The sequence below is a fragment of the Diachasmimorpha longicaudata genome, chromosome 8 (assembly GCF_034640455.1).
Source record: "Diachasmimorpha longicaudata isolate KC_UGA_2023 chromosome 8, iyDiaLong2, whole genome shotgun sequence".
Classification (NCBI taxonomy): Eukaryota; Metazoa; Arthropoda; class Insecta; order Hymenoptera; family Braconidae; genus Diachasmimorpha; species Diachasmimorpha longicaudata.
In genome coordinates this window covers 6716586-6735779 of record NC_087232.1, presented here as the reverse complement: position 1 = coordinate 6735779, position 19194 = coordinate 6716586, and the positions used below count along the sequence as shown (strand labels likewise).

The window sequence follows — 19194 nt, the reverse complement described above, 5'->3', positions numbered from 1 at the left end:
ATACCAACAATAATAACAATAATGTTATGAATAATCATAATTACGCATTAGGTACTACGCAGTATCGACGATCGTTATCTTGATTTTGTATAATTGAAGCAATTCATAGGAATTACAAATAAAAATGATGAACCAAATCATCGATAAAAGCCATTATTTATTGTTACTCCAGTATTCTCCAGTCCATGGAAAATGGAAAATATATTCCAAGTAAATATAACTGCCAGCTCTTGCACTCAATATTCATGTTATCAATCTGCCTTGACTGCTTTCATGAAATTTCCAATGACTCTACAATCGTCAGTATCAATATCCCAGTCTGTATCCTTCTTTCAATGCTGCACTAAACTATCATATTTCCCATCACCGTCTCCCATTTTATTCCAACTTGCCCATCTAACCGGGAGTGAAGTCCTTGAAGGGATTGATCGGAAACGGCGCACAGACGCCCAACTCACTCTAACCAAAACGGAGATTACATCGGAGTCAACGAGTGGAAATGCTCCCCTTTTCTTCAGGGCGATGGAGACAGGGAGCATTGCGACATTGTCTACTTACCCCGTTTCCTTCCTGTTCTTATTCCGTTATTGTTGTTGTTGTTGTTGAAGTTCATTTTTTTTACTATACGTACAATTTCCATGACCAAGAGACCAATTGATGAAACTCCGGAATTAATGGGAACGGTGAATTCACTTTTTTTTTTGCATGGGATCTACGAAAAATATTTTATTCTCAAATATATTTCTTAAATAAACAAATCAACTTCACTGAATATGGGAAAATTTGTCACTTGTTGTAAGGCCGTTTCCAGTGAACTTTATAATCAGCTGGTTTATAATTTAATAATTTTGCAAATCTCGAGCTTTGAACGAGAGGATCACTGGTGGAGCCTCCGGGCCATCCTCCAGAAGTTTTCAAGACTCGGGAGAATGGCGTTGTACTATTTACATTCAACTGGGAATGCACATTTCGAACTTGAAAGCCGGTGAGCCCCTTCGTCTGACTGAACGCGACACAGATCACTCGTGTATTCATGTTTTACCGAAATTGGCAGAGCTCCCGCGCTATCAGTGACCGAAATATTGATGAATCGGTATTTACAATCGACGGAATTGGAAACACCGGAAAAATAGAAACTCAACTCGGTGGACTATTTTACGGGGTACAATGGATAAATATTGATCGCTCGCTCGTTCCGATATGAAAAAAACAGGAAGATAACCAGTGGCATGCGACGAGTATTGAGCTTTCAGTTAATATTATTTCACTTTTTTTTTTAATCCGATACTTTCTTCCAATTATAAGAATCAAATGCCCTGGAGGATGATTGCTCATGAGCTTGAATGACCTCCCCTAATTATTATTAATGATTCTGGATTTTTTTTTCTCCAGAGGAAAGAATATTTATGAATTATTGGATGTTCCTTAATTATTGCAAAATTTCTCTCAAGATTATCACTCACCTGATCATCTTCTAGAATAATTTAACTCGCATAATTTAATTTTATCTTGCGATTCGACGACAGAAGTAAAATATTGAACAATAAATAATTCTTCGAAGTAAACAGATCTTCAACAAAATTTTATCCCGAGTGCTGACGTAAGTCTCCGACTGATTGATAATCCTTTTCTCCTGTCATGTATTAACTCGCGAGTTCTGAAAAAAACCTCGGCCAGTGGAGAATAACCGTTGTGATGAAGAACCACGGTAATTAATTCTTTCATTAGCGCGAGAGGTAAAATGAAATGTTCGAAAAACTCTAATTAGAACTTTCATTCAGGTAGGAAGTTCCGGACAAATTAAACGGACTCTCGGCTTACGTTCGTTCTATTTCTCAAATTTTCCACGTCACTCTAACATTTCATTGTGCCAGGATAGTGAAACGAGTCTAATCACAACCCGTGGGGACACGGCACTATCCAGTTAGTGAGGACGAGAGACATCCCTGTTTTGGAGCACCTACTTCGCTGGCAAGTTATACGAGCGATGTGGATATATCTATCAACAGACACGTCATAAACTTGATGACTCCATACGCAGAATATGGGACAGCTGGGGTAAGCTATCTTTATTAAATATCCCTTTAATAGTGAGTCAACTATGCGCAGAGAGAAAATATGTCTCGGAAAGTGTTTGAAAAAATATTCTGAAAATATCGTTCTCCGAGTATTATCTAAAAATAAATTATTTTGGAAATAATCTTTGTAAAACCCTCTGATGCAGATCCCTATTGTCATCGAAATAAAATAAAAATCATAAATACCTGGAGTGCGTTGAATTGTGGGCTGAACATCACTGGTCTGCCCACACAATGACTGAATCTCCTTAACGACCAAAGCCGTCTCAAGAACCCAATTCTCGGTCGCTCTCATGGGATGGAATATTGTGAAGTAATCGATGTATCTGGGGTTCGATATATCTATGGTATTGTATGGAGAAAAATTGTTTGTGTCAAATAAATTTGTGTAAATTGTTTGTGTCAAAATAGAACAAATAATGAAGATAACACAGAGATTTATGTTCAGTGTCACTAAGAGCTAGAGATAATGAAATATCGTATTGAGGTGGGCCACACGAATTATCTCTCGTACATGCGGTAAACTCACATCACGATTCAACTTTTAATTGAACTTCAATTCACATGAGTGAAAACGCAAATACGATTATTAATTAAATTTCGGAAAATTCGCGATAGTGCGGTGGGAGGTCTACATTTTTCCAACTGAATACTGCAAGCAGAACAGTAATTGCAGGAAAACTACGTTTCAACTTTATGTTCAAGACTTTTCATATTTACTTTTGTCGTTCCCTATCATCATAGAAGGCTAAGGCACGAGAGGTATCTAGGGTAGGCTAACCAATTATTTCAAATTCGGAATAAGGTTATTCACTTTCTCCACCTAATGAGAAATCGATTCCATGGAAAATGAGGTCATAGGATATTCAAGCATTTGCATTTTTCACTATTTATTTTTTTCTGTTGAACAGAAATAAGGTTGAGTCAATTGTTCCTCTAATTTTTGGGGAATTTCTAAAAATTAAAGGGCGTGAACGAGATTTATTCAACATTTTTGTTACTGTGTTAAAAATTTTGGCAGACGGTGGGTGAATTTTTTCAATTTCTGAGCTTTTTTCTTAAAAAATTTCCTTCGCCCCCATAAATATCTAGAAATTGACTCACAGAAATGATTAAAAAATGGATTTTCCGATTGTAATCTCAACTATCCGATTTTCTTTGATCGCGATAAATTCAGCTAATTAATCACCCCATATTTGATACCCGTGATAGGCTTAACATCCCCCAAATGATAAATTTCCTCCTATAATTTTTCCCGAAATCTCATCAAGCTTTTTTCAAACCCCGGAGATGAGCCCTTTTTTCATCAACAATATTACATATCTATGCATACAATAATAAATGCATGACAACAGGGTTACCGTCACTGGATTTTATAGTATGCAATCACGTTAGTTGTCGCTACTGGTTCGATTTGACTCGTGTGCATGCGTCTATATGTATACCCCCATAGCTATAGATATCTCACCTCTGGTAAATTCTATTCCGTATGGAACTGGGTGGCCGATATATGGGCGATAGGATCCCCTGCGCTACATTAACAGTGTCCCCAGTCCATTGTTCAGAAGTTTGAATGGATCTTGATACCCTGGGGATAATTGAAAAACAAATGATCACATTCAAATGCCTCAATTTTTCAAATTCCATACTATTCATTCCTAATCCCAGAAAATTTTATTGAGTCGGGTGATGAATTGATCTAAACTAATTGAATACAAAATCGTTAAACTACATAAAGAATATAAACAATTTTAAAAAATCATAACAATAGCCATCATAATAAATAAAAGTCTATAGCATTATAGACTTTTATTTGTTTATTACTTTATAGAGGAAGAGCGGGGGTGGCACAATAATCCATCAATAACAATAAAAAAAATTATTTATGTATTAATCTACACTCGGTTATATACACAAAAAGACTAGTGTGTGTTTTTGACTTTCTTTTTGATACTTTCAAAAAAAATGAAGTATCATTCACAGTGGTGCAATATCGTCGGATCGATTAGGATGAGGAACAGAATCTTTCAGATCATATTATCGTGGGGATGATTTAGACTCCCCGAAAGCTCCCGCTGAATGTCTTGGCCCATTCAATATTATATCCAATCTGAAGAAAATGAGCTTGCAAAAATGGAGAGAGATTTTTTGATCTAATACGGAAACTTTATTACCTTCAACATTCATACAGGTCTAAAAATTAATGACCTGCCAATGGCGCCCCTGAAAGAGTCCGTCGACACGTAAACGCGATATCGCCGCATCTAACTGTGTTGAATATCGATTTTACTTTTTTGCCATTGGGCAGGTTCGATGCTCCAGTTTTTAACCTCCTCTCTCCTAACGGGTTTTGCGGGGCGCATAACGACGCTAGATCGTTCGAGTTTATCGATCCGCGTAGTCATCGTCCGCACTATTTATTCTCTTGCGCTCGCGCGAATCCTAGGATGGATATGCCAGGGGTTTCATATGGGATATGACACGTGTATTAAATAATCGCTGTAGAGTGAAGGGGGACAATTTATCTCGCGTATGGACTATTAGCCGATTTATCGTCGGATTTCAGAGTTGATGATGTTCAGGGATTGAATGGGATTTTTTTGCCTGAAACAATTCGTTGGAGGAGAGATATAATTTTTTCAGTGAATTTATCTCAGGGAAATTATCGGTGTTATTGGATAATCGATGATGATCCATTAGAAAATTTTTAGATAATAAAATAACCGATGAAATGGATCAATCGATGATGTATAGTAAATCTGTTTTAGTAAATGAAAAAATGGTCTTTTTGAACTATTTTCAGGTTCGTGTTTTTTTTTGTGCCCTCGACTGTGGAGAAGGGAAATGCAAAAGATCTTAAAATGAATTCTATTCCACGATCGACTTATTCGGCGATTCTCGTTCAACTTTCTTCTCCCTGCACGCTCTCTCGAATAGAGCTTGCAGTAGAGCGAGTAAATATCCAGTCAGCTTCAAAACTATTAATATTTTACATCTCCATGCACCGAATGAAGTCTTTGTAGGGTGAAATAATAACACGAGTAGAGAGTTGTAGTCATGAGCCCACTATGGAGTACAAAAGAGAAATATCAATAATGTGGACTGCCTCGTAATTCTACGGTTCCTCTTGAATTACCTGTAATTTACATGATGGACGATGAGTCCATTTTTCATCTGTTTCATTTATTAGAAAAGAATTGACGGGTGGAATGACCGTCCGGATCGAAAATGAAGGTCACACACCTCTTCTGATTATTTTTAAGAGACGGAAATATGCCTGAATGAAGTGAAAGGATTTTGAAATGAAAACATTAATTGAAATATTTCCAGTGGGAAATAACATGACTTCTGTCAAGATTGTATGAGTTCTGACATCTTCGCGTGAGGAGTAGCAGATAAAAATATTTTTTCAGTTTTTGCACCGATTCTTCATTGCAAATTGCGGGAATAGTTCCGCAGCTTTTACTGAATATTTTTTACTCAACTCACTGTTTTTTTATTTAAAATACGTTTTCCTCTCGTACTGTCTCAACTTTTCAATTCTACACTCGTGTCGAATGGTGTAGTTGGAGAATAAAAAAACTGGACGCTTCCGTGAATTTCCGGAGCATTCTTTATCCTCTCATTTTTCAGGTTTAATCTCCGTGGTACAACTCTTGGTCCGAAGTCAGGTGGAATTAATGTTTCATCTCTCCAGTGGTGCAGGATCCGGCTCGAGCGGTTTCGAAGGTTGTGAGATTAAAATTTCATATTTGTACTTTATCCATCATCGCTCATTTGTAGAAAAAATTTTTTAACAGTGTTAAATCATGTTAATGGAGATTATGGCATCACTTTTGCAACTCACCGGTTAACTCTGTAGCTCGGCATTTATCTCATTACGCACATGAATTATTCGGCGCTCTACATGGTTTTGGATACATGACACCTCTCAGGGTGGATGTAATTTCCGTGTGTTCACGTCAAAGTGACAAGAGACCTTCCACCCAGAGTGGCAACGAACAGGTTAAAATTGAGGATGTAGATGTTCGCAGGGTAGAATTTGTTATGCGAGCTTTTGCCTGAATTCTTTTCATACGATAAATCCCAGATTTTATTTCTATTTTCAGTAGAAAAATAACTGATTTGCATATTTCAAATAAAAATGGACTGAAATGGCGTCAGAAACAGTTACGGGAGAGTTGTGAATGTTCTTTCACTGTTAAAATCTACTGAGTTTAAAATTGTGTGCTTTTATCCTGTGGAATGGCCGCGGGGTCATTCGACTATTTTTTGCACATATATTCATCCGCCCCATGACCTTGGGACAATTGTTCTCATTCCCATAAGGTTATCGAGAATTCTTACATTCTAGGGGCATACGATAAATTCCAGCATCGTTGCAAAATTCAGTAGCACGCGTGGGCGCTTCGCCAAACCAATTCAAGTGCAATAATATTTGCATAAACTGGCTTCACCCTGGGAATAATTTATGGCCGAAGACGTGTTGACAATCATTTATTCTTCTGTTCCATTGTGCTTGTTGCATCTGTTCAATTGTAATTTTGAATAGTGCTGAGAAAAAAAAATTATCTTTCCGAAATGTCAAATTTTCAAATACGCTTAAAAAAATAAACGAATAAATAAAATCCATATTAAATGTATTAAAAAAATAGTTTTTGGTGTGAAAAAATTCAAAACACAAACCTGAATAGTATCTGAATATTTTCTACAGTATTTTCACAATAACGTCGTGATATTCCTCAGACAGAGCCATCAGTTCAGTTTTCCACAGCCGTATATTTTCATGGGCTGGAGCTGTGATTTCACGGAACTAGGTTGATTGCCCCATTTTCCATCACGAATGTGTCATACGGAGAATTGATAAGAGCTTATCTCTGCAATTGAATGCAGGCCATTATTGATTTCACATTTAATAAAGGAATTCTGAAATTAATTATGTGGTTTCAAAATTCTGCTAATTGATTTTATCGAATTTCATCATTCTCGCGAACTCGATGCACACCTGGACGGTTCGTAATGAGGGTTTGTGCAGTTCTTTGGAAATTCCTTGTTCAAAATCCGTAAATAACAATGACAGGGATGATTGAGTGAATTTCATTTTTTAAACGAAATGATGTTTATTCCGATGAATAAACCATTTCGTGAATAATTTAATATGAATAAGCGGTGCTCATCAAATCAGTGGAAATCATATTTCATGCAGGGAATGATCATTTATTCAATTGGTTCAACACGCGAGATTTAAAAGTCCCATTTCATTAAATTAATATTGATTCAATCACTGCGGGTAGATCAGAGCTCCCAGCAAAAGGGTGCGTTAGAAAATTTCCTATTATCATTCAACAATGCTTTTCCCTCAATGACTCAAAACACAGCTTAATTTCTCCCGAAGTTTCTATAAAAATTCGGGAAACTGTAACACCCCTTTATCTTTCCCCCATGTTCTGTCCTTCCTCCCACAATATTTTCCCCCCACATGTCAATAAATTCCCTCAAAAACTAATAAAACCATCAGCAGTAATCCACCAAATTCTGGAGATTGTTTTTTAATCAAATTTTTCGGGGCGCGTGATCGCACAAAAAATATTAGGATAAATTCTCTGACCCCAGAATCATTTCTCCACCAACAATTCCATTGTACATTTACCTCCCCCAGTTTCCACCCCCCACGCAAATCCCCCTCTATTTTTTTCCCCAACCAGATAAACCATTCTTCTCGAGCCGACGAACTGTTCACATCTCCCGTTCAACATTTTTTTCAAAATTGAATTCTGACATGTACCGAGCATGTGCACATTCGACGCTCCAGTATTTGAAGAATCCTCGACCTTTCCTTTGTTCGCATTTTGAATGGAATGTCAGTACCAAAGTACGGAGAGAAGTGCTGACGAGCCAACAACTGCAACGGTCTATCGAGACATTCTACTTGAGTTACCGATCCAATCGAAAATTGCTGCAAGCCTATCCTTTTTACGCTCCTTGTATCGCCCGAGTGAGTCAAAAGGGCCGTGACCTGTTTACCCCCGAGCTATGGTTCACATTTACCGGGTGGCATCGATCATCCCTTCGCCCCCACGACGAATACATACCGCGCGTTATAATCACCGTCACGTGAAAGAGGATAGAATGGATTTACATGGCAAATTAATCAGTTGCGTGTTCTAGTACTCACTGTAGTTGGCGGACAATTGCAATTGCAATTTGCCATTGTCCTGAAGTATCACTTTATGCCGCTGTATAGCTCCATTATTATCACGAACTGACGGACATATTTCTGCAGATATCGAGGGCATTTTTTTATTGACAACGAATCGATGTTTTTTTGTCACTTATCGCAGAGAAAAAAAATTATTTGCTTTATAAATGTTTCACGCTTCAGTGAATGGAAAAGAAAAGAAAAATTGTCATTTTCCTTCCTGTCGTTTCATTTGATATTTTTTTTTTATGGTTTAGAGGATTTTAAGGACCAGTCCTTGCTGGAATGAGATGAACAGTCGGCGAAACGGGAAGCAGTGCTCATTTTTTATGAAGACATTTGCGCTTACAATTCGTCGGTTTATTGCCACGGGATATATATGCAACGCTTCAAATCTTTTATGAATTCTCGTCTAATGGTGCACTTCCTTCGTTCTTTAAAGAGTCTTTGCAATTAATTTTATTGGCCGTAATCCATTAAAGTATTGGGAAATGGCAGATCATCTCCGCGGATATAGGATATTCAACTGTAACTGGGTAAATGACTTCTGATCATCAATCCTCTGAGATCATCCCAACCTATCTAGACATTAATTAGACCCATGTCATTATCTCGATTCAGCCAATGGAAACTCCCACGTGGAAGAAAAAATATTCACATTGAATTATGGAGATTAAAGTTCCACAGTAATTACCAGTCTTTCTTCTACGGAAATTGGAAATATCACAAGAGGTAGATTCCTGTGTACCACTTTTTCCTTGTCATTGTTTTTATTTCCTCCACTTTTTTTTCTCACTCGCGTGAAGGTATGTAAGATGGAAAATATGTTCGTGCGACATGGTAGAGAGTCGTGTGGGGAGCGATTTACCTTGATCGCGCATGAATGCATTCGACTGAAGCTACATGCAAAAATAATTCCCCCACGCTCCACATACAAATGATAGCGAACGAAATAAATTTTTCCCTCTGACTTTCGATTTTTCTCTCTTTTTACTCAATCAATAAAGTAAATAGTATTCATGAAGATTTTATCTCCCATTTTTCCAGCGATGAATGGAGAATTCACCAGAAATAATTTTCCCTTCTTTTTGGGATTGAAATAAAAATATTGAATAAAAAAATCGATTTGTAATTTAATAATTTTCCAATTATTTTCCAGTTATCGTGTCATATTGTCGTATTTACTTAAAGCTTTGGGACTCTCAACGACGACGACAAGTTCTTCGTACCTCAAAAGGAAAGCCAGCTCAACGTGGAATTAATTTATGATGTACCAAAAGGGCTTGAAGCGTTTCAAATTTCGTGCTTCAATTATCGATAAGAAGCTTTACACGGAAAATTCTAAACTACTGCAAAATCTCAGCCGCGAGTCGAGTTCAAGTATTGATTTTATATATTCCTGCGAAAGGCAAGTGCAGGAGAAAAATAAACCGGTGATAATTCGAACGAGAAGGAATAATGAGTGAAGGCACTCCACTAATTTGAATTCATTTAGGTGTGTATTTTTTAATTTCTCTCTTCCATTCTTCATGAAACAACAGTCGTACATTCGTTACAATAATAATATCCACGTACAGTAATACAACTCGATACTCTGTTTATTTAATTCGTCTCGATACAAATTTTTCATTTGACCTCATGAGATATGAGTATTGAGTAGTAAATTTGTTTCTTAACATCGTTAAATTACCCTTGAGATAAAAAAAACATCTCAATTACGTTCATGTTTCTTCAGCTATGCAGCTCGAGTCTGCAGAAATATGCTCGGAGGGTTTTTTTTTACAGTTGTCGTTAATGCTTTATTACTACGAGAATAATGTTCAATGTAAATGAATTATGCAATCCTATGAGTGATTAATTTACTGAAATATCCAGTGGTGGTAAAATGTCAATGACAAAATGAATAGCGAACAGTTTGAATAATCTGACTTGATATGAATGACAAATTAATTATCCGACACGTTTTAATTGAAAATGTTACATCTTACTTATATTTAACGTCTTATCATTTCATCACAATCATTCACTGATGATTTCATTCGTTAATCTACCAACAATGATTAATTTCCTAATTTTTAAATTAACCTCGATTCCCTATATACATTTGGTTATTATACATACAATAAATTCACACTCATGATTGATTTTTACTTTGTTAAAATTTCTCTCAATCTTCATCATGACCATCTCGTGGCTGTTCATTAGTCATTTTTATTTCTCATATAAAACATTACAATAATAACTTTGTTGAAGGTGTGGTAAAATGCGTGAGATTTCTTTTACATTGCAATAAGTTCATGGTGTAGATCTATTTCGATAGAAAATTAAATGTTTTAGGTGACTTCGGGGAATAATATTTCGTTACTCCAATAATTTTCACAGAATGAGAATTGAGCTGCTCACGCAGTTCACCGTGACACCCTCAAAAATATCAGGCACTCAGCATAATTTATCTTTAACAAGTATAGAATTGTCATTGCTATTTATTTGTTATTGTTAATGTATAGTACAGCCCTCTCTCTCAACATTTAACACACTGGCACTAAATATTATGGACACGGTGTAAATAATATTTAAGTACTCAATTTCGTATGTTCATACATTTTAGTAATTATTTAATTCCATCAGTTGGTTTTCAAAGGAAGAGGGGGCTCCAATGGAAGAAATTTGGATGCATCTTCCCCGTAATGTAAAAAATTGTGACAGAACATCATCAGTAATTTCATGCTCTCTGTTATCGTTAGCTCTTTGGTACAATTAAGATCGATGAAATCGTTATGAATGGCCATTATGATAAAATAAATAAATCAATTTCACTCGATTCACTTATTGGGGCGGAGTTAGACCCCCGTAATATCTTATGAATCATTTACGGACTAATGGTAAGATCACGTGGGAAAAAAATAATAGGAAACTCTAGCAAATTCACAAGCTAAATTTTTTTTCAACTGATAATCATATGATAGAAATCTGATAGAATTGTCTGTCCAATTTTTAGTGCACAATGACACAATAATGATTAATGGATTATTATTTATAATTTTCTAGAGATAAGAAAATGATATTTCCATTGAATCAAGATTTGCTGCAGATTTTTGTAAATCAAAGGTACTATACACAGATGAATATATTTAATTATCATTTTTTCTAACATTTCATATATCATCATAATCATACTATTTCCATATGAAATATTTTCTTGAGGTTTATTAGATCGTCAATACCCACTTACAAAATGAGTCTTACATTGATTTTATTCGCCATCGAAATGTATTCATAGACATTCTTTCCGTGAATTGTGTTGGAATTGCGGACAACGTACATTCCGCAGTCAGCATATACACAATTGCACTGGATCATAAATTTATTTACAGAATTGAATAAGTATTCATTGATTTATTCATAATTTGAGTGATAATTATATAACATTTTACCGTAATTCATTTTTCAATTGTCAAAAAACTTCAGTACTGACGTTTTCAATTTCAAGCTGAGTAATTACAATAAAATGCAGTTGAGGATATATTTTTTACAAGTGTGAGCGGTAAAAATAATTCTTTTACATCATAATACAGAAATTAACTACCCTGATAATTATGATTGATGCTCCAGAGACTCATGAGAAAAACTGAAAAAATGCGAAGGTGAGGAATTACCCCTCGATCGCTCCTTCTCTGAGAGGAGCCAAAGGCGCCATTTTTTTCGTGCCGACTACTGACGCATAAAATTCAATTCATTAATTGAAGTACCTCGGAAATTTCCGCATTAAAAATAGAGTATTATGTCACACGAGATAAAAGTATTATTTGACGAATGCGACTTGATAATCCCAGTCGATGTCGAGGATTGTCATCACATGAGTCAGCTAATACTTTTCTCATCGTTTGACAGACAATATTTTCTGCATGCGATTATAACATCGCTCGATTAATGAACGCCGAATGAAATGAAAAGTTTCTAACAATATTGCAAATTAAAAAAACTCGGCAGTTTTCGGAGAGCGCGTGTACCTCGTGGATAAATACTTTTTTTGCAAAAAAATCCATCGGTTCAGACTGTTCCTTAGAATCACAGGACAATAAAAAAAACCCTTATCAGTGGTAGCTTTGATAGGGCAGTTAGACTTAACTTGGATACGCCTAGGTGGCGAAACCTTAATCGGCGACTGATCCATTCACGACACACGGACACCTAGTCGTGTCTACGTTAAGTCTCACTGGCGTATCAAAGCTGAAGCTGATAAGGGCTTTTTTATGGATAGAAAATTAGAAAGACATGGGTGATAAATTTTTCGGATAAACGAGTTGCGATGGAAAAAATTTACATGTGTTTATGCGCGTGACTATGGACATCGTGCACCCCCAGGAGAGCGTGACAGGTTTACCAATGCTGAGAAAAGAAATACATTATGTCAATCGACGTTGTCACAGTTTCACAAATTATTTTCTGGGTTTAAGGATTGACTTTCTTCAGAAATGCAATTGATTCCTCTTCACTGTATCTCCGACATTTATTCATCGCCAGTTCATCGTTGAATTCACTTGAGGATCAGTTTTAAACGAATATCTCGGATGTTAATAAGATGGGAAAACTTTAGCACGAAAACTTCAACGATTTTTTCCACATAAGTCAATAGTGAACGCCGCCAAGATATTTCCTGGCAACTTATCCTCCAGTGAAATATTCTCTCTCCATTCCTGACGTCAATTAATGTGACTCATAATTTTTTCCCACATTCCACGCAAATGAACGAAAAGAGAGGAACATAATTGATGAAAAAATTGGCTCAGAATGTTCTTTAGTAAAATTAAAATAATTGTAACTACTTAAATAATATTTTTCTTCATTTGTTCGTCTTCTGGTACCTCTGGAGCCTATCAAATTCTTCCATTATTTACAATGTTAATTATCTATTGAATCTTTAGCTTTTACAAATGAAAATACGTAGTTGTAAGTTGGCTATTGTATTTAGAAGCAGTACTTTCTCGTACTAACTTCAGGTACAGGACTTAGAGGTGTGGGACGTCCACTGCAGGAAACGTCCCGATCTTCATGTCACCCGTAATAATAATTCTTTTGTGACATACTCCTTGGTGTCTCAGTTCGGAGTATCGTGTGTAAACTGTCAGCGCCAATCATGTGATTTCCCAAGTCTACACGAATACCTGTGTGCGGCTGGATTTGATGTACCTGTCCCATTGGCATTCTGTTATCTCCGTAATAGCGCTCGCTGTGGAGTCGCTCCGCTAATTGTGTTTCTGGGGTACTGAAACATTACAAATCATAAAATTCAATCGTTAGAGGAGATTTATACACAGGTGATTACGAAATTATTTAACGGCTATAAAATTCTGAGAGATCAACAATTCAGTAATTTAAAAAAATGGAAATATATAATATATACATGTCACATACATTTTTTTTATCTGATTTATATGTCATGTGATACAGATATATGTAAAATATACTTCGCTGTGAAATGAAAAAATCCGAAATATTCCAATTTGTTCACACAAATATCCTTTGGTTTTTTTTAAATTAAAAATATTTCTATTTGATTGGTATTGCTACAGGTATTTAGTCTGAATGAGAAGAATAGTATACGAGCCCGTACAGATCAATGTTGATGAATAAATTCAAACAAGAATAATCTCTTTCCCTTTGTTCTGTTTTTACCCACTAAACGCCCCTATTTACCCGAATCTACTTGTTAAATATTAAAATACATGACGCAATAGGTATTCCTAATGGAACAGAAGGCAGATTAATTCGTTAATTCATTTCCCAATACCGATAACAGTGTTTATTCATTTCTGTCATGACGGTACCGCAATGACGAAATATTTTTTAATTTTAGGAAAGTTTTAAAAATCCGAAATACTGAATTTAATATGATAAGGCAAGTTGAATAATGAGAGGATAATTGGAACAGTCGTCGGTTTTGAGTGTTCAACAATTCGTAAACAAGAGTTTTCTATGAGACTTACCCCGGGTCCTGCATGGGAATGGGCACAGGAGTGGTGAGATCAATGTCAGCATCGATTTCCGAGATTTCATCAGCGAAACCATTGGGGAGAGTCTCACTGTTCGTGTGAAAATTGGCATCCTTCTTGCTACGATGACGACTCACCAGTAAACGACCGATAATGAGACCCAAGAAGAGAAGACCACCAGCTGCCACCGAGATAATTATGTAGAGGTAGAATTTTTCTTGATTTTCTGGGGGAGAAAAATACCATATCATGATTTTCGCTTATCGGAGCATAAAATTCGTCAAATGCTCAGGCGAATTTCCTTCAATTCCATTCAATTATTCGTCTATCGTCCACTCACTGTTGATGAACGGCTATCGCATCGTGATGAAAAAAATCGTATTATTGCAAATAATTTGCTTTCTTGTCTCTACAATTTTATCATTCATTTTTATAACTCCATAACAGTTCAATAACTCCTAAAATCAAACGGATCATCCTCTTAATACGAAAATAATCTCAACTCATAGCCCAGATATTGATAAACTCTAGAGTAAAATGTGGCAATGTCATCAAAGTTTCATGCACTAAATATTATTTTAATTTCTATCTCATGCATAATTGTACATTCTCGATAATATGTCATGGTAGGGCCTGATGGCAACCACGCCCTGATAAAATAATTACTCCACGAAAAAAACGCCTGCACCAGCATTGATCTCTGCCTGATAAAAAAGTTTCATTTGCGCACCTTCTGGAGGTAAAACGAGACAATATTTTCCGACAATAGGGGGAAAAGCTCGGTACCTGTCCCATCCGAATTTCCCGCAAGTTCCGAATGCTTTTCATTATCTCTCGGCTGAACGTCGGTAAAATGTCGATAGACTGCCGGTAGTTCGTCGGTAACATATCAACAGTAGATGCGGTATTTCGGGGAATATATGCATCAGTACGATCGTTGACTTACGTACCTCATTTACTTACTTGAAATGAATGAATAGGCATTGATCCATTCACTGAGGTATCCAATGGCCACCTCATCCTCCTCGGCTTTTGCATAAATCACGGTCGTGCAATTGGTTGACGATGAATTGTCGGTTGGACTCATTGTTCCTTCAATATCGTTCGTCGATGCGTGCATTCGCCTTTGGGTCTTGCCCTCTTTACCGACTGTTTTTAGCTTGTGCCGTACATCCACTGATTTGTTTTGGTGTTTTGGGAATCAGATGGTAAGCGAGACGGAACCAAAAAGAAAAAACATAATTTCTTTTTCAATGGATAATTTTGATGATGGGCATTGACCGAGCAGTCATTACATTCGTGTTATTTACAGGATTGTTATGATTTTTTTTTTGTTAAATTCCGGCGAATTTGGTCACGAATTTTTGGGAATCTCTCATCAGTTATTTCGTGACACCGGACACTGACGAGAAAAAAAAGTTTTCAGGAGTTTCTGCCACTGAGCGTATGAACAAATTGTGGAATATATTCTATCTTAATTTTTTTTTGCGGAAAAAGTGCGAAATACGCCAGACGAAAATGTGCGAGACCTGTACTATATCCTACTCGATTTATTCGCAGTGAGATAAAAATTTATTTATGTCGATCAAATTTTGTTGACACCATTGAATGCGTAACATCTCTACATGATCACCGATTCCAAGAATAATAATGTTCGGGCTGAAAGTCCCAATTGCAAATGTGCTCATAAAAAATTACTGGAGTCTGGGAGCAACTAAAGCTTCTTGAACTGCGATTTCATTTTGCGTTCGGCAGACTAAGAGTGGTCGAGAGTGCAGTTAAGCTCATTTGTTCTGCGGATCATGTACGAGGGAAAGCTTGATGGAGGTTCCTCGAAAGCGATGTAGGATATAACAAACGCGTCGGGGCCTGGAGGCAGTGGAAAATATCTTAATTATCCATGCAGATGTATTATGCAGGACGACCCTCTATTTTCGAAATATGAACTTGGCTCGGAGGTGAACTCGTGATTACAGTGAAACTGATACTGTAGAATATCATGCAATATTCACAGAGATGAAGATTGAGAGACCTCCGCTGTCAACTGAGAAGAAATAATATTTCCGTCAATCAAATATTTTTCTTTTTTTATTTTTTCTTCCAAATAAAGATTTACCAAGACTAAAAGAACAATTTGATTTGAATAAACGTAATTAGGCAGATAGATAAATGCGTTTCTTTCATTCGAACGACGAATTAAAGAATATCAGTAAAATATACTGGACACTCATCACTTTCTACCCCCGACGAACTCTCATTCCGAAATTATACATTTGTAAATCACATAGAATGTCAAACAGTTGTTCAATTTGCATAGAATTAGCAACGCGCGAACGAACACCACATGTATAAGACAATTTTACACGGCCATATGCAATCAATGCCACTGCTATTGTATTGTTTGTGAAATGAGCTCAATTGTCGTTTGATTATTCATTGTTGGATAAAATGAATGGCCTCAACATATGCCGCCTGATATTCAAATAATCTGATATTCAATAACTACCACTGGGTTTTTCCATAATAGTGGACATAAAATATTCGCCAACAGGATCAATTATACATCTGTCAACTTTCCCATAAAATCGTCCTCTCTTCCTTCAGTTCTGAATATTTTGGTTCTTAAAAAATGAACATATGCTGAGAAATTTCGGGGAAAAATTCTCTGCTTCTGGTTCGAAAAAATTGCTGGCACTGGTAAATGTTATCAAAAAGTCTCAAAAAATTATCTTGACAGCATTTATTCTCACAATCAGGGATTCGCAATTTTTTCCAACACTCGTTCTATTATTTCTATAGAATATTTCTCTCAATGTGACATTACCTTAGGGTTCGCGACTCCCATGTACCTCAGGAAAATGAAGAATCACCATTATTCCAAGAAATCACGATTACTCAAAATAACTCAAAATATAAACTCATAAATAATCCTCCACAAGTTGTTCATAAATTCACTAAACGCTGTAGATAGTCAGAATTAACAACGTTATCACTTATCATCGGCCGACTGCCTCCGAGGACAGGTGCCCAATAAATGCACGCATTCTGCTGGCACTGCTACTCTGTATAATTCTCTGTGACGTAAGCATTTTTGTTTGCAAGTATTATAAAATGAAAATACACGGTATTTCTGCCGACGCGACATAAAGGAATATCCCCCGGATTATTACCCAATACGATAAAATACTTTATGCCTTTGAACGTGGGTATAATTACAACGCGCTAATGTTACAAAACTGAACATATTTTGAACATTTTCATAGCTTCACATGTGTTTTTTCAAACATTATGACAGCACTCATTTGTATGCTAATGCTCAACTCTACGTTACATGTGTGGAAAAAGAGAATAGAGAAGGCAAGGCATGCGCCGGAAAATATTATTTGTTCTATTCAAAATTTTTAATGGAATTATTCAATTTCATTCGGGAAATTGTAACAAATAATTGCTCGAACGAGCGGAAAGCAACGGGTTCTGATGAACCCCAATAATTACAAATTTTATTTAATTAATAAAGCTGTGATTTATTATTAAATAATTGAAAACTTTCATATTTAAAAAATTTATTTTTTCCATTCAGAAATTCTATTTAATTCTTGGTCTATTCAATGAGTGGAGCAGAATAGTCCCTAATTTTTTATAAATATTTTTTTTGCACACAAACAACCTTGAGAACCTGAGAACTTGCCCAATCACTGATTCATCGTCGATGGTTTTTTTTTCTCTCCTTGTCATTCTAAGACGCGAAAATTGTGGTATTTTGAATGGAGAATCGTTGAATCCAATGCCAAGTCAGAGTGTGCAAGGTGCTTACGTTGACGATTGAATGATGTCCCTAAATTTTCGAAAGGAAGCTGGGCGGAAGAAGTTTATGGAACTCGAGAGCTTGACGAGGATAAATGGGAGGTGAGTTTCGTATTGGGTGTATCATGTTGTAAAATTGAGAGAGTGTTTGGAAATTCTATGGTTTATAGCGTAAACTATATCAATGGAATAAGCTCAATCCGATGGGAATAGATTGTCCTGAATGCATATGAACAAGGGGTAAATTAATGATGTTTATATATGTTGCCTGCACCGACTTCCATAACGAGGGATGTGGTATTATAATCTGGAAGATAGATGAATACTCTAGAAGAGAAAATACTGATAGTTTTGGTTCAAAACTACATTTATGTGAAGTTGGTTTAATTATAAATAATCGCGTCTCTAGAATTTTTATTTGAAATTGTTTCTGTCTAGTCAGTTCGTTAGTGATGAAAAATATTAATATTGGCGCTCAAGACATTGGATTAAAAATTTCGAGGAAATTATCGCGGTGATAAGAAATTATGGATTATCGACTCAGTCGGTGTCAGACTGAACAACTATTACACACCATCTTCACGCAGTTTTAATTATTTTTAATTAACGATGGAACTACCGTACAAAGAAAGCTCGAGAATTTCTCCACAAAACTATCGCGAAACTGGGGCTAAAAATCATGAATAAAATTATGCAAAGAAGTGAAAAGTTCTAGACTTTTCTCATACCAACCGAGTGAGATCAGAGTTCCGACCACGTGTTCCACTCTAGACGGAATAACAATCTTCATTATGAAATTAGAAATTAAAAATAAATTGAACGTTGTACATTCAGAAACAGAGAGAGAAATCCCCCCTTGGGTTCAACAATTAATAATTTTTTTCATTTTCAAGTTAATTAAAAATTGTGGTGGAAAATTAAAGATTACCACCATAAGGATCCAAAATGGAATATAACGACCGTGAAATTGAGTTTGAAAGGAGAAAATGAAAAAGCGCCTCACAACGATGGGAGAATTCACACCAAAAAAAACTTTCCAACTTCACGAGCTTACTCGGTACAACATTCGACCTATGTATACGTACACAACTCTCCAAGTTACGAGTGTAGACACATGGAC

General features: G+C 36.1%; 1 protein-coding gene across 8 annotated transcripts in view; it reads right to left on the bottom strand.

Moving 5' to 3' along the window:
• Positions 1-9757: 9757 nt before the first annotated feature.
• Positions 9758-19194, bottom strand: part of LOC135165584 (uncharacterized protein) — a 130608-nt gene continuing 121171 nt past the window's right edge. For 7 of the 8 annotated variants that reach the window (XM_064127014.1, XM_064127015.1, XM_064127016.1 and 4 more), the window contains 3 exons: positions 15234-15446; positions 14265-14496; positions 9758-13543 (listed from right to left, as the gene is read on the bottom strand). In XM_064127014.1, the coding sequence (XP_063983084.1) occupies positions 13333-13543; positions 14265-14496; positions 15234-15446 (656 nt within the window). In that variant the 3' untranslated portion in view covers positions 9758-13332. The remainder of the gene's footprint in view (positions 13544-14264; positions 14497-15233; positions 15447-19194) is intronic. The other variant, XM_064127017.1, reaches the window with a different exon arrangement.